The sequence below is a fragment of the Gymnodraco acuticeps genome, unplaced genomic scaffold (assembly GCF_902827175.1).
Source record: "Gymnodraco acuticeps unplaced genomic scaffold, fGymAcu1.1, whole genome shotgun sequence".
In the NCBI taxonomy this organism is placed as follows: Eukaryota; Metazoa; Chordata; class Actinopteri; order Perciformes; family Bathydraconidae; genus Gymnodraco; species Gymnodraco acuticeps.
The window spans coordinates 1,163,415-1,184,513 of record NW_022990206.1 but is presented as its reverse complement, the minus strand read 5'-3'; the positions used below and the strand labels follow the sequence as shown (position 1 = coordinate 1,184,513).

At 43.0% G+C, this 21,099-nt stretch overlaps 2 protein-coding genes across 7 annotated transcripts in view; both read right to left on the bottom strand.

The window, feature by feature from the left end:
* rassf5 (Ras association domain family member 5) overlaps window positions 1-9,942 on the bottom strand; it is a 31,292-nt gene extending 21,350 nt beyond the window's left edge. For 2 of the 4 annotated variants that reach the window (XM_034218320.1, XM_034218321.1), the window contains exon 1: window positions 9,011-9,942. In XM_034218320.1, the coding sequence (XP_034074211.1) occupies window positions 9,011-9,833 (823 nt within the window). In that variant the 5' untranslated portion in view covers window positions 9,834-9,942. Of the gene's footprint in view, window positions 1-3,530; window positions 3,752-9,010 lie in introns of those variants that run through there. The other 2 variants (XM_034218322.1, XM_034218323.1) reach the window with 1 other exon arrangement.
* Window positions 9,943-11,847: 1,905 nt separating this feature from the next.
* Window positions 11,848-20,875, bottom strand: ikbke (inhibitor of nuclear factor kappa B kinase subunit epsilon). Of its 3 annotated transcripts, none has more exons than XM_034218335.1 (21): window positions 20,542-20,875; window positions 19,663-19,762; window positions 19,251-19,388; window positions 18,920-19,049; window positions 18,663-18,844; window positions 17,324-17,484; window positions 16,872-16,982; window positions 16,585-16,764; window positions 15,792-15,988; window positions 15,398-15,456; window positions 15,186-15,277; window positions 14,955-15,056; window positions 14,640-14,697; window positions 14,220-14,332; window positions 13,844-13,920; window positions 13,711-13,750; window positions 13,522-13,623; window positions 12,728-12,824; window positions 12,480-12,571; window positions 12,328-12,399; window positions 11,848-12,227 (listed from the first exon to the last, which is right to left on the bottom strand). In XM_034218335.1, exons 2-21 carry the CDS (start codon window positions 19,759-19,761, stop codon window positions 12,173-12,175), a joined length of 2,157 nt encoding a protein of 718 aa, XP_034074226.1. In that variant the 5' UTR covers window position 19,762; window positions 20,542-20,875; the 3' UTR covers window positions 11,848-12,172. The 3 variants fall into 3 exon arrangements, with proteins under 3 accessions (XP_034074226.1, XP_034074227.1, XP_034074228.1); XM_034218336.1 differs by having other exon boundaries at window positions 15,398-15,453; XM_034218337.1 differs by lacking the exons at window positions 18,663-18,844; window positions 18,920-19,049; window positions 19,251-19,388; window positions 19,663-19,762; window positions 20,542-20,875 and adding an exon at window positions 18,186-18,618.
* Between the last annotated feature and the right edge of the window lie 224 nt (window positions 20,876-21,099).

Sequence of the window (21,099 nt, the reverse complement as noted above, 5' to 3'; positions counted from 1 at the left end):
TGTTTTCTTTCTGTCTCCTAGAATCTATGATGTTGTCTGTCCACTCCTATTATTCTCATTTCTGCACCATCTCCTCTAACGTCTTAGAAGATAGGGGATATGGGTGGTTGTTGTTTTTGTGGGAGACAGTGGGTGTGGGACAGACATGGGAGGGTAAAGACGCAGATTAGCAGAGTTTCTCAGGTCATGGAGGATGTCTGTACGGCTCCAGATAGAGACATTGGGAGGGGGGAGGATAAATAGGGGTAAGTTAGCTATAAGGCAGTGTCGATGATATTAACACGGTCTGTAATGAACCTAAAGGGGGCCCTGCGGGTCTTAGGCGGGAATTAAGAGCAGCTTTGGGGGGCTTTAGCCAGTCTGATCCCATCACTGCTCATTTGGAGCAGTTATCCATGTTCTCCTACTGTGAGGCTCACACACCATGTACTAGTACTGTTCATCATTATACAAATATCTAAATAACACACTCAATGAGCTCCCAGGAGACTCACACTCCATATGCTGACCCACCAGTTCAAATCTCTATTAACCTAAATAAAGTCTGCCCCAGTTCCTCTCTGACATCTGTGAGTGTTTGTGCACAAACAGTAACTTCATTTGATTTGACTGACATTCTTTATCTTCATCAACCCTGCATCTCTGTCTTCCCTTCCTTTAATTCCTCCATCTGTTGAGCCACAGACGCTCCCAGACTAAAACAAACGGGAGAAGATTCACTGCTTATTCTGTCCAGGGAGCTGCAAATGTACACAGCCATGAATGTTTCATTTTATACCAATACTTAGCGTGTGGGTTTGATGTTATAATTAGGTCTGTCAATAATTATAATTACGTTATTGACTTATTGTATATTGACATGACCTCAATATTGACCTTGTGTTTAAATGCATGTCGTGTGTACAAAAGTATGTCACCAGCCAACATGATGCCAGAAGAAGAAACACGGTTTGCCATCCCATGATAAGATGTTTGTTTATTGTTTTGGTTGCGTGGTTTCATTTGATTTATGTTTCATTTCTTTTATGTAATGTATTTTCCACATTTCTTTTCCAATGTCTGAATATTCATTGTAAATAACAAATGAAATGCTCTTTAAAAGAGTGAACCTGCTTTTTTATGCTATTAACAATTTGAATGAAATGGCCATTTAAAGTTTATCGCCGTATTTCCGGGACAATGTTCTGGTCCATTTGGAAAACACAGATTCTCTGTAAAACGGTTTTTAAGACCAGGCACAGAGAATGGCATCATCAGGTTTATCACACTCTAGAAAGTTACCCCAAAGGCACACAATACATCACACAACTGTTTTCAAAGACTGAGTGATGAGTAAACTGACCTTTCTGTGTCAAATCGGTGGAGTGCCCCAGCATTATGTATTTCCTTGTAAAAACCTTTTTTCAATAATTTTTTAGAAATACATGTTCAAATAAGTATAGAAACCAAGTCGAATTTGTCAAATGTATTGAACTGGTGATCACAGTTTGACAGCTATAGGCCTACAGCTTTCATGTGTGGAGGCGATTCACAATCAGGCCAGCTCTAGAGAAGACCCTCTCAGCCGGAACGGAGGTTGCGGGTATAGCATGTATATATAGGCTACATTTAATTTGGCATAGTTTGACCTCTACACCGCACTCACTAACCTGGTCGAAATATTTCCACACATTACTCCTTTTTGACGCCATGTCTGTTGTGTAGGACTCTTCTTAGAGTGTAAATAATTACCGGACTATGACTGGTAAAATATGTTGAATACCGGCAAAACTAAATCTCTCCTGTCAAAATGTCTATGTACTTTGCCGCCACACACGGTAGCCAAGCAGCGCTTATTGTTGTTTAGGCTGGCCACTCATGTGTCGCGAGTGTTGACAGGGGGCGGGGGAGCACGCTCATGAACTGTTAGCGCCGGAACCTCGCAACGGCTGCGGAGCTCATTTGCGCCACATTTGGGCCTAAAATGAGGTTTGAGTCTGCGTGATCTGCGTGTAGGGAGGGGCAGCAGCCATATCATTAGCTAGAACTAGCTAGATCTGATGGATTTGGACATAAACGCGAGTGAAGTATAACCGGACACGAGAGAGAGAGAGATCAGCACCTGCAGCTCTGCCCGCTGTGAGGGGCCGGTGAGCGGAGCAAAACACACCTTTAGACGTCACCTAACACATTTAGCTATGGCACAGTCGTATATATATACATTGAATTATTCAATTTTATAATATGTAATCAACTTAGGCATCACTCCCAAAAAAAAAAAAAAAATATGAATAACTCATATTCGAAAACCTGAATAATTATTCGAATACCTGAATAATTTCGAATATTCGATTAATCGTTCCCATCCCTAATTTGTAGCTGTTCAGAATATTTGGAAATGTCCAGACAGCATCATCCGTGATTATGATGTTGTAGACAGACAATAATAATAGATAGAAGAAGCATAAAAACAGGAACTGAAGAATCTGGTTTGGGCCAGTTAAGGATTAATAACTAGGTTTCCCTACAGGGAACACAATCTAAAAATACCCATTATACTGTCTGCGGTAATTGTACTGTTGATGCTGTTTCTGGAGCTTTTTGAGGCTGCAGTATGACGTCACTCAGGTGACCCATTGAGGAGCATCTCGCTAAGTCATGTTGGGTCAGGGTCTTATCAGGCTTACACAGGAGGAAACATACGCACATACAAAAAAGAGTAGTAACATCTTTTGTCAGTCTCTTGCTGACAATGAATCAATAATTCTGCAGCATCCGGCCACTTTTTACCCAACCACTTTTTACCCATGCCACATTGTGTGCTAATGTTACATTATGTATTCATCGCCCTCTAAAAAAAACTGCATTAGCCGGTTCTGTATTTGGAGGAAACATGGGAAAAATCAATACATTGCAGCCTCCAGCAGGCTCACCCTTATATCAAATTCCTGCTACATATATGAAAGTCAATATGTTAACCCATTTACAGAGGATCTTCTTGACAGATTGTGAAATTGTGCAAGTCTTTTCAGTTTGTGTGCGTGTTGGTGTGAAGTAAAGAGTAAACTGCAGATCCTATAATGCTTTAATTTGACCTGCTTACTGGACAGTTCTGTCATTTACAACCCTACCTGCTGCCTGTGTCGTCACTGATCACACACAATCTTACTCACACATGGGTTTTTACACAAAAGCGAGTGGAATTGATCAGCCAATAGAGATAAATGGGGGGGGGGGGGGAGATAGACAAAGAGTGACAGGGCTTGCAGTTAACAGATAGATAGCCTGATGCACACAATACCCACATATTTTGGCCCAAAGCCGATCGTTGTGAGGCCAACCCTGCTCAACTTGTCTACTCATCATGTTTCCCTTTTTTCAAAAATACTGACCCCTATCACCAGCAGCCTCTGGACCTCATATACAACTTTGAAATCCCAGTTTTAACCACTTGTACCACAGATGAAGGATACATCATGTATTAATCCTCCTAATTCTCTCATGGGATTAATAAAATATGTCTGTTTCTTGACACACTCTCCGGTCCGTACCTGAGGTGGTGAGCAGGGACCCGTTAGAGGAGGAGCGTCGGAGGATCCTCAGGCTGTCGCCCCAGGAGCGGGACTTGGGCAGCCTCTTCAGCAGCCGCCCCAGCCGGCGGGACACCTGTCCAAAGCAGGCACTTCCCACCTCCCCCTCCGAATCGCCCCTGACCTCATCCAGACGCAGGGACACCTGGCCCAGTAACATTCTGCCCGCCCCGACGCCTTCACCTCCCTCTGACCCGACCCCCTCCCCTTCCTCCTCCTCCTCCTGCCCCGGGACGAGAGGTGCTATCTGTGCCATGGATGGCGCATGGTGACACCATCCGGCAGGCACCGACCTGTCCTGCACCCGGCCGCCCCTCTGAGGACTGCCCCAGCCCCAGCGCCAGCCCCCCCAGTTCCCCCCTCTGCCATCCCAGCGCAGCCACTCTGCCACCGGTGCCACGCTCCGTATAAACAGCCCCCTCTCCACCCGCTCTGCCACCCCTCCACCTGGACTCCTCACACACTCCCTAATGCTCTCAACTTGCCTCACAATTTCCCCCCCCCTCTCGTCTGTACCCCCCTCACACCTCAGCGTGCGGATATGAGCCCTAAATCTCTGCTGTACCACTTGTTCCTCTCTATCATCTCTCTGTTATCAATGCACCCTCATCCTCTCTCCGCTCGTTCTCTCTCTCCTCTCTCTACTGCAGCACCCACACACTCTGCAGCAACAAACAGCCAGCTTAAAGAGACAGAGACCCCCTCGCAATCCTAGCTTCTCTTTCCCCCCGTCTCGTCGCTTTCCAGCAACAGGAGCCTTTTTCCTTTCCAATTCCTCAGTGATGGACTGTTCAAACTCCGTTCAGTAGCAGACACCAGGGTGGGATCTCCATACAGAAGGGGAGAAACGTCACAGACCACTGCAGAGGGAGTTATTGACGCTGCCTCCTCTCTTCTCCCTCTCCTCGGTGTGACACCCTACAGCACTGGTTGAGGAGAAGTGAGTCAGCCGTCCTGTCTAACCCCTCAACGGTGACATATCTTGCCAGGAAGAAAGCATCACCTCAAATGAGTGTGCATGGGTGCTGGTGAGTGTGGGTTGAGGTGATGCGCAGTCCGGAGGTTATTAATATGCACTGTAAAATAGAAAGAGAGACAGAGAGCTACTGGGAGTTCAAATGCCCTACTTTCAAAAAGAAAAAGTTTGTGAGGAACATGATGTGCTCCCCAGCTTCACTCAAAAGCATATGACATAATCACGGGCATCGACATATGAAGGTTATGCTCTGATCTTATGCCACAGTTTTTTAAATGCAGTACTGAGTATGACGTTATGCTTTTATTGTAAAAAATCCCTCACAAGAATCGCTCTTAAGAATGTCCTTGTCCTGTCCTTTCTGCCCTCTTCCTCTGCAGTTCTCCGATAACTACCCACCAAGGGCGACCTAAATATAGCCTGGTTGAAAATCCCCACTGTTCTGTCATACATACTGCTTAGCAGCGATGCACAGCAGAAGAGGAGAGCACAGAACACCATGCAGGTCTATCTGCCCAAACAACAACAAAAACCCATCTTGTCTCTTTCTCTATTTTTATCAAGGTCAAACAATGCCAAGTGGTGGGCGACCTGACTCTTTCCTCGTTTGGTTAAAAAAACGTTATGTGCAGTGTAAAACAAGTTTGACATCATGTGATATAAGAGTGAGATTCAATGCGGCCTTGTATTGAGCTTGTGTTTGTTTTTGAGACATATGAGCTCTGAATGAATATTTTGGTTGAAGTTAAAACTATATCCATCACACGTCTGGTGAAGCGGCAGCAGTGATATGCCGGGACAAGAAGGTTACGAGCCATTTAACACAACCTATGTTTTCTTCCTCAACTGTGAATGGATCTCAGAGAGGACTGATGAGAAACAGCCGAAAGGGTTCATAAGACAAGCTCTGTATTGTGTAGACCCTGGGAAGGGGTAAAATAAGAATGAAGTAGAGTTTAAGGAAAACGTACATCCTCTAGAGGAATGCCATTGGGCAGAGAAGGCACTGGGGAGGGTCACTGTTAAGGTCTGTGGGAAATGTGTGTGTGTGTATGTGTGTGAGCGTGTGGGCTTTCTGGAAGCCATGTGTCAAAAGCAGTATCCCTCGTTGTCTCTGCAGTGGCCAGCACACGACCTCACATCTGCTGGTGTAAATGCACTGTAACAGTCTCCACTCTGCTTGCAAATATTCAATCACAAGTATTTCACAAATGTTTTTTGTTGTTGTGAAATCCAAGTTTTTAGGAGCTCTGATCTCTGGGGCATTCACCTCTTCCTACAGTGCTCTGACACGAGGAGCAGAGATAACCAGGCTCTCTTGCAGAATAAATAAACAGTTAGGTTGAAAATATAAAAGTCACAGCAATCCGTCAAATGATAGAATTCATTGCACAAAAACATTTGAGGTGTTTATAATGTGTTTGTTTACAATTACTACTCCTACTATGGAGCATTTATAACTGTTATAAATGGAATAATAAAGAATAACAGCTTTAAATATATAGTCATATTGGACTGCGCATGAACCAATCCTTATAGATATTCATTACCCTCTTTAAACACATTCAGATGTTGTATTTACAAATACCAAAAATGCCCTCACATTTGCTTACTATCTATATTGTCTTGTGTTATAAAGCAACAATTGGTCATCTGTTGCTTGTGCTACTCCAATTAGGTTTGAATGACAAGCATGTAAGTGTACATACAGTAAGCATGTGTTTTTTCACGACAGACAAACCCCAGTGTGCCACAACAGCATGGTTCCCTGGAAGCTTTAATTCAATATTAATCTGACATCTGACTGTCTGCCAGTCTGTAATCCCAACCTCTCCATCCCTCCAGAGACATAATCTCAGGCAGGAGACACCCAGAGCTATAGGATTAAGGAGGCTGCCATTGCCCTCACTCACTTCCTCCCTCCCTGCTTCCTTCCTGCCATCCCTGTCATAGCAAATGGCAAATCACTATAACACAGATCAGCCACTAACAGGATACCACCTAATCTACTGTACAGATTGATATAACTGGTAGACATTGGATTTATCTGATCTTATTTTAAAAACATGTTTAAAATAGTTTTTCATTTGATAGTAACTCTCTTTTGTGCATTACACTTTGCTTCTCTGTGCACATAGCAAAAGTGTTTTTTGTTACACAGAGGATAGCATCAGTAGAGTGAAAGTGGAGTTCCCCAAAAACACCAGATTAGTGTTAGTAAAGCCGACATATGTGGCTTATATGTCTAGATCATCATTTATCAAACATGTTTGTCATATGCATCATTATTTGTTGCCCCATTAATGCCTGATGCCACATATGGCTCTAATCTTTGTGTGTATGTATGCATAAATAGTGTGGGGGGTTGCGGTACAGCATAGACATGCTACAAATCAACCTCCAATTTGACTCCCATGAGACGCTTTCAAGTTGTTTTTCTAAAGTACAAACTCAGACTAAAGCTATAGCAGTAAGAATGAATTCAGAGGATCACACAACATCTGAGCACGATGAGACTGGGAGCTCATGGCGGGATCGACAGATTTCACTTTGGGGTAAGGCCACATCACAACGATCCCACAAGCACTCGACTGTCCCGGGGGGAGGGGGGAAGAGCTGCATTACTGTTTCTATAAGCTGCATATGCAACAAAGCCAGCACAGCTACAGGGAGGGTGATCAATTAAAGACAGACCGAGGGAGCGAGGCATACAACAAGACAAAGAGACTGAATGATGGTTGTTTACGGTTGCAAGGCCTCCGTCTCTCACTCCCTGTCATTTGCTGGGTGTAGTTCAAACAGAGCATGGCTGCATGTGCGTGTGTTGTTTCTATTTTTGGCAGTTTTGGTTGCACACAAATACCCAGAAATTCCTACATTTGTATTGCATGTCATAAATGACCCGGTGACCCCCTGTGACTGTAAACCGCATTGAGCTCTGATGTTTTTTCAGAGAAAACGGGGAGCAGAAAGGACCGTTTGATCTTGGGTGCAGCTGCTGGCAGGAGAAAGCTAGAGTTAATTAGCTTGATCCATAAAGACAGACTAGTGGAGACAAAAAGTTATCGGGGTTGTTAAGAAACTCATGACTGTGCATGTGTGTGTTTCTCAGGGTGTGTGTGTGTGTGTGTGTGTGTGAATAGCGCTCCAGTAATCTCTGCTCTCGCTCCACTGAGCTCTTGCTGATAGCACACTAAATCAGACAGCTCTGCAGTGCTGGACAAACCCTCGCTCTTTTCCTCCATCCCTCACTCACATTGGCTCTTTTTCTTCCCCATCGTTCCTGTTCTGGCTCTGCGTCTCTCCTCATTCCAATCACCCGGCCTCCCTCCACCTCTCCTCTGACTATTTCCACTATTGTTGACTTCCCTGTTTCCAACCACTTGTAATTCTTTCCCTATCCCTTTCTTCCATCACTTCTTTCAACCCTTTCTTTAATTGCTTTATCTCACACTGTTCTGCAGCAGCAGCCTCACAGTGACAAAGCGCTGCTGACAACATGCCAAGTCAGCAGCCGCATGCACTCACACACACACACACCCATTGACAGCATGCATGTACAGTAAGGAAAAGCCAACACATACACACACACCAAATAACTCTCCAGGTTAGACTTGCAGCAGGTGTGTTTGTGTGTCAAAGTGAACACTCTATCCGGATTAAATATACGGTATATCTGCCAGGTCAAATTGGCTTGGCCCAAACTGTCTGCGTCCCAGAGCTGTGCAGGTAGGAGTGTTCTCCTCTCAGCAGTACAGTAAAGTATACAGTCAGGTATAGGAATGTGTAACAGGTACAATACATTTACAACATTTTGGTTTGTCCTTACATACACACTCAACTGCTACTACAAGCCTCCTGGTATAAACACATTCTAATCAAACACATCATTTCATCCCGATTACAATTAAGCTTTTCCAGAAATGTCCTTTTTTATTTTTGGATCCAGCTCAATGCACCACTATTAATTCTACTCTCCCTCACTCTTTGAGCTGAGGCTGCAAATCCCAGAGTTAGAGATCTGGGAGGCGAAGCTGGAAGGACAAGATAATGGGATTTCCATGGAAGATTTTTGGCTGGCTCTATGGATTTTTGGAAATGTCCTTCCTTTTTATACTGGTTCAGTCACAAAGGCACACTCACACATTTTCCTTTCACACAACCACCAGTATTGGAAGAATGTACCACTCGGCTACTTGTGCCCTTCATAGAACAATCCAATATTGTACCAGAAACAAGATACAGGCCAGAAAATCAACCATCATTTTTCCTAAAAAGGTATTTCTGTTTCATTCAGGGAGAATACAATGAACTGATCACACAAACTGAAAACAGTGTGCTGTTTTAAAGAAGTAAAGTTAGTGCTCAATGGCAAAGGATAACTATTATCATTTAACTCCAATTGTTATGCAGAAAAAGCACTCACAGGAGAGATAAAAACATGATTTGACTCCTTACTACTTACTTTCACACTTGAGTGCCTGCGCAGTGATCTGGCGGCTACAGGCGTCACACCAGTCCTGCGTGCAGGGCTTGGACTCGAACCGGTGTCCTTCACCTTTCTCTGTCCTCACCCGAGGGTCCACTCCCCGGGGGAAGATGGACCAGGCCTCTCTGCGGGGAACCTCGGTGCGGGCCAGCTTGACGACCCCCGTCCTGCCCTGTGTGAGCCGCTCCAGAGAGAGACTGCCGCTGAGCCCCGGTGCCGGCCCGGGGGGGGAGACGCTCGGCTGTCCGCTGTCTCTGCTCCGACTGTCCCGCCTCCCGTCTGCCGCAACCCGGTGCAAGCCTTTGTGTCCATTCGTGTCCGCTCCGTTTGCCATGACATTGATGCCCGACCTCTTGAGAGAAGACCCCCTCCGGCTACCTGTGTTACGGTTTGTGTAACAGTCGGTGTTGCAGTCACTGTTGATGTTCCCGGTTTGACTTCCGTGAAGCCCGGCTGCGGTGCCGCTGTCCATGCTGCCCTCCTCTCTGTCCCGGCCCGGGCTACGTGGCGCAGCAGGGCCGGTAGGAGCTCTGCATCCCTCCCCGGGCAGCGGTCCTCCTTTCACCGCCGTTGTTCCAGCCGGTCCCGGAGACAGGGGATGAGTTCCCGGTTGTCCTTCAGTAGTGGCCGCCCCGCAGTCCCCGCCGCTGCCCGAGCTCCTCCTGAACATCATCTTCTCCCAGGAAGATTTCCTCGGCAGGGTGATTTTCTTCCTGGCTCCAGCCAGTTTGAAGAGCAGCGGTTCCGAATCCAGCCTGTGCGGACCCGGGTGCTGCCCCACCACACTCATAGACGCCATTATCCCGTCCCCTGTAATGCGTGTAGTGTGTTGGCGGTTTGGTGTGTGTGTTTTTGAGCGTGTTTTCAATCCGTGCCCGGAATGTAAACTCAGCTCACGCCCGCGACAGCGTGGAGTAGTGACGCGAGGGACCTGACTGCTTTAAATGCCAAGGGCGCGCTCCCTTTTTGAACGCCGGGGGCGCGCACTAATCCCTGGCTCACACTGGAGGTTTGATTTACCATTACTAGATGAATTATTAAGCAGTTATTTAATGGATATACTTATCTTAACTTCCTGAAGACTCGTTGTTAATTTAAGCGTTTAACCACATTGCCACAAGGAATTTACTCATAGCCTAATCATGTTAACATCGTATGGAGTAACCTGTAGGCTATTAAAGACAGAAAATAGAATGGAATAATCAAGAAACTAAAACCACAAATGAAGACTTTGTGGAGTGATACCAGAGACTGAATTAGGAAGTAGGCTATGACATACACCACTTATAATAATGCTGATATAGTTTTAGGGAAAGATATTTAAGAGCATTGTCTTACGACAACTACATTTGAAATAGTAAAGTCAGCTATTGTATGTAATCAATTATTTATTTATTTGTGGAGGTGAATAGAGGGCTCACACAACTACTTAATTAATTTGATGTGTAAGACTTATTTTTAGGTGGGCCTACAGCTTGTCTTTAGTATTGCCTTGATGTTGAGAAGTCAGGTGATAAAAACACAAAGTAAGACTTGTTTGTGTAGGCTAGTAGCAGGAAAGTTATCAAAGTTTCCACTTTGATAACTGCCAAGAGCACGTCATATGAGCCGCATAAAACCACAAAAGCTGCATGAGTCCCCTTAACTCAACCTAGAAAGCCCCTGGCCCGAGGACACCCACATCCCTCCGAGCGGAGAACTTTCAATTTCATTATTGTACTTTGCAGTGTCACGACAGCTCACTTATTTTCTGTTTTGTTAGAGACCTTATATTTTCCGGTTTAGCTAATCACATCAAATGTATTGTGAAAGTAAGTTGACTGTGAACTGTATATGAGACTGTTATCACAGTCATTTGGGACCTTATTTAATTGTTTACGTTGCCACTGTAAGCTCACAAGAGGGAATTTGAAAAGATTTTACTTTCACTTTTCAGCATGCATTACTTCATCAAGTGAGATAACATTCTTTCTACATACAGAATACAAAAAACAAACATGAGTTTTAACAGTAGTAAAAGTTTATTTTATCGATTTGTGTACCTGTGACCCCTTTATAAACAAATAACAAACCCTGGGACTTCCCCATGGTGTTGCCCACGCTGCTTATGTGATTTCATACACTTAATATGCTGTACTATCACTGGACTTTGTATACTTCTGTTAAAAAGGACACAATGTGGTGAGTGTAGTTTCCCTGGTTTTGTTTCTTCTCTTTTGCAGTGAAACCTACGATAACATATAAAATAATAACTTATGATACAAGAAACATCCACAGAAATAGAGACAAATGTCACATAAAAAAACCAGTGCTGAGTGCTTGGAGAAGCTGGCCATCAAGGGTGTAATTATAGGTCACATGAAACAATTTGAATGATCAACCATTAGGAAGAAGACAGAAAACGTCTCAAGCCTTCTAAGTACAGAGACAGAGAGATATAGTGTCAGTTTGGGTGTATTAACACAAAGATGAAACATGGCTTTAGAAAAATACTAAGCTGCCTTTGCTTTCACTTTGCTTTATCCTGACGGCCCATCGCTGTGGGAGCGTATTAGAAATACAATAACACTAAAGGCATTAATGAGGTTTGTATTGAGCTGCTACACACACACACACACACACACACACACACACACACACACACACACACACACACACACACACACAACACACACACACACACACACACACACACACACACACACACACACACACACACCACACACACACACACACACACACACACACACACACACACACACACACACACACACACACACACACACACACACACACACACACACACACACACACACACACACACACACACACACACACACACACACACACACACACACACACACACACACACACACACACACACACACACACACACACACACACACACACACACAAAACCCATCAGTGGCATTTCCTCCTCATCCATTCTGTGCATCTTATCTCTAAATTGAGATTCACATTTTATCGATTGTCTTCGCCTGCTTCCTCTCCATACAGAATGACCTTGAAAAGAAGATTCAATGCATCGTCCATAACTGTTGGGTGAGTGGGTGTTTAAATGCAGTGCTTGCCAGAGTGTGTGTGTGTGTGTTTGTTTGTTAAGATGAGGCACTTTTGTCACAGTGTAGACGGTCTGGCCAAGCTCGACTCTGCAGGGTTCCCTGCTCCCAGACTACAGGAGAAGACAAATGCAAACCGTCAACATCATCCTTTCTCACTTGGGGTATATGGGACTGTGCGTTTCCATAGAGACAGGATGTTGCTCAACTCACCTCTCAATAATGCTGTTGTTATGATGTAGTTCCCTGACCAAAATCTCCATGTCCTGCTTTAGATGGTGCATCCTAGAAAAAGAAGGAAGATATTTTTATTAGGACAAGCGTCTCAATCTTGCAAACACACACACATTCACAAAATCACACACCTATTAACCATCTGGTCCTTGTCTCTAGGTGCAATTTCAGGCTGTGGTCCTGTTCCAGTGGACTGCAGAGTGGAAAGGATTCTGTCCAGAGCCTGCGGAGGACAGATGAGACATCATCACCGAGACGCTACATGGGTTAAATCACTAACATGACCACTGAACTGATAATGATAAACATCAGGTAACCATTTTGTGTTATGTTACAATATTTGATATTAGTTCCATAGAAGGTGAAATGTTGACCGTACAGTATTTTGCCGCTGCTCACTCATCTCCAGGTCTGCCAACAAGCCAGTGGAGAAAGAGCAGAAGTCCTGGAGTCGAGTCTGCATTTCCAGCAACACACTGCAAATACAGAAGGGACACACTTCAGTTAGTCAACTCAACATCTTTGCAACGGGTTAAAGGCCAAAGCAGAAGAGAAATCCAATGTGAAGGTATTTTGTAGTGTCGAAATGTGATGTGTAGAAGATAAATACAAATATAATTTCGAAACAAAGGAGAAAAACTAGAAATGGTCACTCAGTGGTGCATCCCTCGCTCTCCCCCTAAACAAAGACACGTTGGAAGTCCCTCAATCATTCCTTTCATGTCCCTTACAGTCAAGGTGGCAGCAAAGATAACAGAAATGTGCTTTTATTCGTCACGTATCGTACCTTACTTTAGAGCTTTGTAACATTACGAGTATCATATCATCTGCAGATGCTCCAGTTCAAAATAAGACGTCAGTTTGGATTGGTTTATCCGAACAAAATCAAAAAGTAATTAAATAATGATAGCGTAAAGTCATTCATAATGTTAATATCACTTCCTAAACAAGTGTATTGTGAAGATTTACAATGAAGACTACCAATTCACTCAGTTTGAGAAGAAACGATGAATAGCAATGCCCTACAGTCCTGTGCTTATCTCCATATAAGCTTCCATCATAACATCTAACAAACAGTTGTCTCATTGTGAATAAATAGTTGTAGTGGTTGGGAGCTGAGGTGATTCTGAAGATTGTTTGCCGTGTGAAAAGGACTCGAGAGGCGGCTCTGACCTGCTCCATGTCCTTGTTGAGGCCAAAAGCTCTTTGTATCTCTGTACGCAGTCGTCTTTAAGGAGAGATTTCACTCGCTTAATGTGGGCCGACAGGTGGAGTCTGGGATGGAAGAGTGACAAGCAGATTACAGGAGAGTTCAGAATGACATCCTTCACAGGCAGGGTGAGCAGGACATTACATACTCACTTCTCAAACTTGTGGATTTGCTCGTCATTGTACGCCAACTCTGTGGAGAGATACAGAAAACAGGGAGGTATTGTCAATTTGAACATGTACAAAAAGAGTAATAAAGTCTATACCCAAAAAGGTAAACACATACTGCCAGTCATTCTGTCTTTGCGGTAATGCTGATGAATTGCCATTATCTTCTGCAGCAGCATCTCCATCTTCTGACAGCTGTGGGAGGCAAGAGGTCAGAGGTCAAACACCACAAACTCATGAGGCCACCGTAAGGCTTTGTGCTTGCTCCCCCAAGCTAACAAAAATGTTTTTAATGGTAACATTGACAAAAAATAAAAAACAGTTCTGCTTTTTATCAAGGTTAACTGCTGCAACAATCAAACAGGTACATTAACATCTTGCTTTAAATACAATAGAAAAAACAGTGACGGAATAGTCGTGGCATTGAAAGGAAGTGCAACATTAGAACAGCCATTTGTGTTGGAGAGCAATTAGTTACTGAAGGGAGGGAGTACCTCTTGTCACTGGCCAGCGTCTCTGCTAACTTGGCCTGTTCGATCTGCAGATGGTCCAGTCGGTTCTGAAACTCTTGGATACCGCCAGCGTAAATAGGCAAGTGCTCACGGACCTGGAGAGACGGCAGCCACATAACAAAAAAAATCACAAATCTGCCCCAAAATGAATGGTATACAATCCAAAACACTGGAGTTTACATTTGGAGCGTTCCGAATAAAAGTGATTTGAGTCCAGTAATGTTGCATCTCAGTCTTCCCAGTCCTACTCAATAATGAGGATATGTATCCCTACAAATGATGTGCAATTCTCCATTACACGCTGATTATTAAAAGGAATAATGGCATAACAATAAGGGGAAAAACCCATTGGCAACAGTATTTCCATCTGCCAGAAAAGCTGTAATATCTGACAGTACTTACCAGATGCAGCTTTTGCCTGCCATCAGCTGAACCCTGGTTTTCAGAATCATAATGGCCTCTTAGAAAAACAAAGAGGCCATGGATATGGGGAGAGAGTGGGAGAAAAAAGAACGAGGTTGTAGGTTAAATATCAAATATGTGATTTGTCAATCTACAACATCTATTGATAGCAGTTACATTAACAGAGTAGTCAGACACCTACATCACAATGACTAGTTCTATTAGCCTCTGCTGCTTTGTATCATAACACACGTCATTTAAACACACAGTTGGACATTTCAACCCTCTAAGAGATCTCAGATGCATTTTACTCACAGTGTGTGAGTCCTGTGTTCTACATTGAGACAAGACTGCAGTCTGACGGTGACCATGGCGATACTGTGCATCGCTTCTTCACACTCTCTTCGCAGCCTCATCCTGAGAAACAATGAGTGTGAGGGAGGAGGACAAATGGAAGTGAGAAGAGTTTGATAAGGGTCATTACGTACAGCCCGTACACAACCTCAGAGGCACGTCAAGCAGTGCATTTAAGAGTGTGTGTCTCACATGTAGCTGTAATATCCTTGCAGCAGCAGCTCTTGGTGTGTGTGCAGCAACTTTATTATCCTCAGATACTGGTGGACCACTCCCACCATTACCTACAGAGAAGGGAGGGAGTAGAGGAGATCATAAATAATGTGTTGGGTGCTTTTATTACATACAATACAAATATTAATAAGGCATTTGGATGGCAGATAAAAACGGTGAATCAGCAGTACCTTAGAGAAATTGTAGTCTGCCAGAACGTCAAACCTGGACGGGATGATTGGAGTCTCTGCTACAGAATGAATGGAAACACACCAGAAACAATCCATGACATATGGAAACACTCTAATATGAGTGTGCCTGGGCATGCAGACGTTATTTTTAAATGTGATTACTTTACATTTTAACCAACATTCATCTTTTAAAATATAATTTCCCTTTATCTGAGATTGGCATTCACATAAATATTACTAAACACATTTCGCTTAAAAAAGCTCATTCACAAAGATGTGTGTGTGTGTCGTGTGAGTCACTGTGATACTGGAAAACACCTCGTATCAAAGCTCTTTCATATCAAGGAATAAAGAAGAGGAAAGGCTTGAGGAAACGTATCGTTTGTTGTCTCACGTTCTCTGAAGGGCAGGCTGGCGTTTGCTTCAGGCCCGTAGCTGAGCAGGATGAGGGGCCGGGCAGGTGTGGTAGGTGGGAGGTTGACCACCTTCATGTTGCCCTCCAGAGGGAGGTCGTGACCCAGGTACAGCAGGTGTTGCAGCTGAACTGCGATACCAGTCTGAGCCGCCACTTCCTCAAAGAATACAGACACCCTGAGAGAACCGAGGGGGGAGGGGGAGGGGGCATTGTTTTCATACATTATACTCATAATCCTGAATTTGATCCACATGTTTTGCTTGTTGGTGGTATCATCAACTGATGAATCATATATTACAATAACTTTGGACCAAAATACCAACATGTGTTATCATCCCACATTGCAGTACCTCATCTATATCGATCCTTAAAACCCCACCAAGTAAACAAAAACACCAAATAAGCAGTGAGGCACATTTCAAATATATAATTGGCATAGCGCTGCAGCAATAATCTTTGGGCAGCCTTGAAAATAAATACCTGTGGCACCAATAACACTGCCACCATAATTACAAAATGAAAGTTGGGAAAAAATATTGACACAAATCAGCAGTTTAAAACTCAAGTTTAGTTTTGAACAAATAAATGACATGCCAAAGTTGTGGCATCCTCGCTATCTTTACTTCAGGTATCACTGACTCTTATCTGACAGTTAGCAAATTAGCTTTGCATCAAAGTCTTCTATGTAGTAAACAGTCCTGTGAACATGTGGACTGATTACTCTGTGTTTTATCAGATGAATGTGTGTGAAGATACACCTGTGCAGTCTTACGTGCTGTAGTGGTGTATGTAGATACAATGTTCCATGGCCTGTTGCAGAGAGAAGAGGTGAACTGGCTGCCGCTGCAGGATGTCTGTGGTGGCTTTGAAGAACTGCTCAAAACCCCAACACCTGTCTTGGTCAGCCTCCACTATACCAGCTAGAACTGGAACCAGCTGTGCCGTCAGACCCCTACTCACAGAGAGGGACAGAAAGAGGTTAAATCAAGACAATGTAAGCAGTGTGTTGTCATTAAAGACAGAGATGCATGATTACAAGCTCTTTATTTGGTGACATACTGTGAGAGTTGGCAGCTGTGAGGGAGGCGGTAGCCCCACTCTATAGGCCCGCCATCCATCCGCTGCACTCCAGCTATTGCTCCTGTGGGCTTCTCTGTAGTTATTTTGAACCTACAAAATAAAAACACACATGTAATGCTGATGGGTGATTGATAAATATTCATGTTCTCGCAGATATTCCAGGCTTCCTGAAGAAACACCATGCAGATCATCTTTTTTCTAAGCAGCAATCTAAGCGTTTGGAACAAATCAAATGGATGGTGGGGTTTTATTCAGACTGAGAAAATATAAGTTACTGGTAGGATGAGAAGGAGCTTTAGATATTTAAGACTCACTGTCAACATAATGTCCCGCTCAGAAAAATCAAATAGAAAACTGGCAATATAATAAAAAGATAGAGTAGAGTTAGAAATTCAGAAATGTGTGGTCTGTGATTTAATGTATTAACTCACATGGTGGGCTTGTTCCTGCGGGGTCCTCCGTACGGTGTGAAGGGAAGACTCCCAGTGGCAGCGTGGTAAAATGTCACACCAATACTCCACAGGTCTACGCTCACACCATAGGACTTCTGTTGAGGCTTACGCAGCACAGCACGTTCATACATGTCTGGGTGCTACACACACAAACACACACACACACACACGCAGGGTAAGAAGAGAGGATACAAGCAAGTCATATGTTGATATGACTTTATTTTGAGATGTATTTAAGTGTCAAGTTAATGCAGTGTTCTGCCTTAACATGTATTATATCCACAATTTAGTAGCAGGCACAAGTGTATCAGTGCTTTTATGAATGGCCTTACACCCATTTGTCCACTAGAGGGATACCAAGGCTTGAAAATATAAGTTCTAAGATTACTATAAAACAGTCACTATCAAACTTTATTGACACAGGGTGATTTTCACATCAAGCTAGGAGGGGATTTAAATGCAATGGTGGAGATCGTAACAAAACACTGAAATGGGGCTTTTTTAGCAGTAAAAGTAATATGATTTTAATTTAAAAAAGGAACAGTGATATACTATAATATTGATTGCGTCCTTGATTTTGAAAATGGATACTGCAAAGAAATGAATGACTAACTATATACTGTCTTTTCACAATAACAAGCTATTACTACAGCAGTTAAAAGAGATGCCGTTTCTGCAACCAAACTGCACTGATTGATCTACATACATATATGTATTTATATGAATACAGTCTATAGATAGATGTAATAATCTTGTAACTGACCTATAACAGAGTGCAGCGAGCTGACTTAGCCCATTGATACAATGGTATTTATTATTTCATCACATTTTATCAATTCACTTTTCTATCCAGGGCTTTAGCTGAGCAGGAATGAACTTCCTCAGCAACGCCCCCCTTCACTGAGGCAGAAAAGCACATTTCTGTTAATAACGTCCCCCCAACTCTTAAAGGCAAAAGTAGTGAAATATGAGTGAATCTAATGATGTAAGGGAACTCTGAACAACACATGGTGGAGACAAATCTCCATAACAGAACTGCTACGACATCAAACAGGTTTATGAAATTGTCTTGTAGGCTGTTCAGGGTATAGGAAAAACAATCTTCAAAGAATTTTACCTACTATTTATATCGTCATTGTAATTCATCTTTACTATCCGTACATTTTATATTTGGGTGAATCAAACGTTTTTTATTCTAGGCATTGTGCGGCATAGACGAATGCATGAGCTCATCTAGTCTCTTTCAAAGTAATGATGATTATTACCAGATAGCACTTAACATAGGATTAATATGTTTATAATGTGACTGTCATCTTACCAGATACTCTTCAGTCCCGTAAATAGACACAAACTTCTCATCATCTTCCAGCTCTCTTGCTGCTCCAAAGTCAGTCAGCTTGTAAATCGACTTGCCGTCCTCCGCAACCTGCCGCATGATGTTGCCCGGCTTAATGTCTCTGTGTACCACCCCCTTTTCCCGCAGGTGGTTCATCCCCTGCACTGCAGAAAGGAAAGGGAGGAATACTTCAGCTTAAACGTATGAAATGATTGGGAAATACAAAGATATATACCCACCTACACACTGCAAAACTGTGAGGAACTCTGCTTCAGGTAGGCCAAAGGCGTTTTCTGACTCCTCGAGCAGGCTGAGCAGACTTCCTCCTGAACAATACTCCATCACCAGCACCTTCTGTTTAGAGGGCAGCTGGAGAAAGAGATAGACAAACAGACAGAGAGAGGCAGAGAGAGAAGAGTGCTTTCCTTTAAGATTGTAAATATTAGGAAAATGTAAGTTAAGTTACCAGAGGTACTAAATGCTTTCCTATCCCATGTTCCATTTAATTTGGAACAAAACTGAAGCCTTGGATGTGTTTTCTTTTGTCTTTCCTCCACACAGTAGCCTTACCTCTTCCACAGCAAATAGCCTGACAATATTGCTGTGGTTGAGCTTCCTCAGCATCTCAAACTCTCTCATCTGGACCTCATGGGGACGGTTGTAGCTCACCATGTTAAACACCTTGACAGCCACCAGTTCACCCGATTTCTGCACACACACACACACAGTCCTGTTAACATCAGTTTAACATGTCACAACACCATAAAAGACCAGCAAACTTCAGCACTGCACTGCAACCACAACCTTTTCTTATCGCACATCCTGGTGACGCTTTTTAGGCCAACAAGTAGGCTGAAACATCAGAGATATTGGCAGCAGTGATGTGAGTGAGCTGCTCAGGGGGAAAACAACTTGACAGTGTAGGTTAACTTAACAGTGTAGGTTAACTTAACAGTGTAGGTTAACTTAGCAGCGTGGCTACCTTGTTGCGTGCCTTGAAGACACTGGCAGTAGCTCCTTGGCCAAGGACATCCTGTAAAGACCACAGGTAGTTTGGTGTACTGGCCGTCATCCCCGACATGCTGGGGGTATGAGACAGAGACAGTGTCTTTTAAATATCAACAGAGACAAGACCTGATTGTCTTTGCATTCTTAGGGAGATAAAACCCTTAAAATGTGTTATTAATATACAGAACTAAGTAAACACATACTATCTGTTAATAAGCTAAGTGGGTAAGCATAACAACATTGTCAAATAAATCCATATTCCTCACCAAATATAAATATTAACAGGTAACCAGTGGTGGAGGAAGTATTCAGGTAACACCACACTTTACAAATGCTATGCTATCTAAAAGTCAAGCATTTAAAATCTAATTTAACAGAGACAAGCCTTCATTGTATACGAAATGTTAAAAGTTAATCAGTGGGGGAGGAAGTATTCAGTAATACCATACTTCAAGCATTTAAAGACTAACTTAGCATGAATTAGCATCAGAATACACTCAAAGTTTAAAAAGTAAAAGTAGCCTACTGAATAATGAAGAAGTTTATATATTGTTTATAAATACTGAACTATAGTTCAAGTACCTCAAAGTTGTAGTAAAGTACTTTGATACATGTATGTACATTTCACAGCTGCAGTTTACTTAATTTAGTTATTATGCTACACATTATGCTCTGATGACTTTTGTTAGCTAATTTAACCGACAGCCAGCCTACGTTGGTTGTCTGTGTATTTAACAACAATTCAGTAATAACTAAATTATTTGGGAATTACGTATATGCTGGTAAGAATTAAGCAGTTCAGTAAACTATTGTACAAGTTAATTTATAAAAGTTAGCAGCATTGTTAGCTTACCTGGACAGCTGCAGTTGGCTGTACTTTAATCCGACCTGAAATCGGTGAAAACTGAGTCGCTGATTTCATCTACCAGCAAGCCCTTTCCGTGAAATGTAGCGTCAAAGTAATTGTCAGTTTTGTAAATATCAGCTCAAACTGGTTCGTGAATGTACGGTAAATTCAATTTGCTTGACAAACGAAACACGCCTTCTTGTGAAACTTCGTCCGTACTGTGACACAGCTGCTGTCTAAGCAGGTACAGTTTAGACCAGCTGCACGAGAGTTTCCTGTTGTTTCCTTCTTACGTGGATCCAAAGATTTCATGAGATCCTTCAAAGTCTGGCAGCCTTTGTGACTGATTTAGGAAGTGTAGACTTCACACCGGATATGTCTATTCATAAATGGTGGCGGATATAAATGGCAGATTTGACAGTTTCGCTGACCTTCTGTCTGTGACATTCAATGAGAGATTATATTGAGTAAAATGTTTTTAAAAACACTCTCTATGGGACATTACTAGGCGTAGCTATATAAAGTTGTTTCCTCAACTTGTGACTGTTTTTTCTCTTAGATACA

What these genes read in the sequence shown, in the direction of transcription:
- ikbke (XM_034218335.1), bottom strand. Translation starts at nt 19,761, where the DNA reads ATGTCGGGGATGACGGCCAGTACACCAAACTACCTGTGGTCTTTACAG. An exon ending in TACATACACCACTACAGCAC is followed by an intron (nt 15,989 to 16,584) that starts GTAAGACTGCAC and finishes CGGTTCTCTCAG; the next exon opens with GGTGTCTGTATTCTTTGAGG. An exon ending in AACAACAGCATTATTGAGAG is followed by an intron (nt 12,228 to 12,327) that starts GTGAGTTGAGCA and finishes CTTCTCCTGTAG; the next exon opens with TCTGGGAGCAGGGAACCCTG.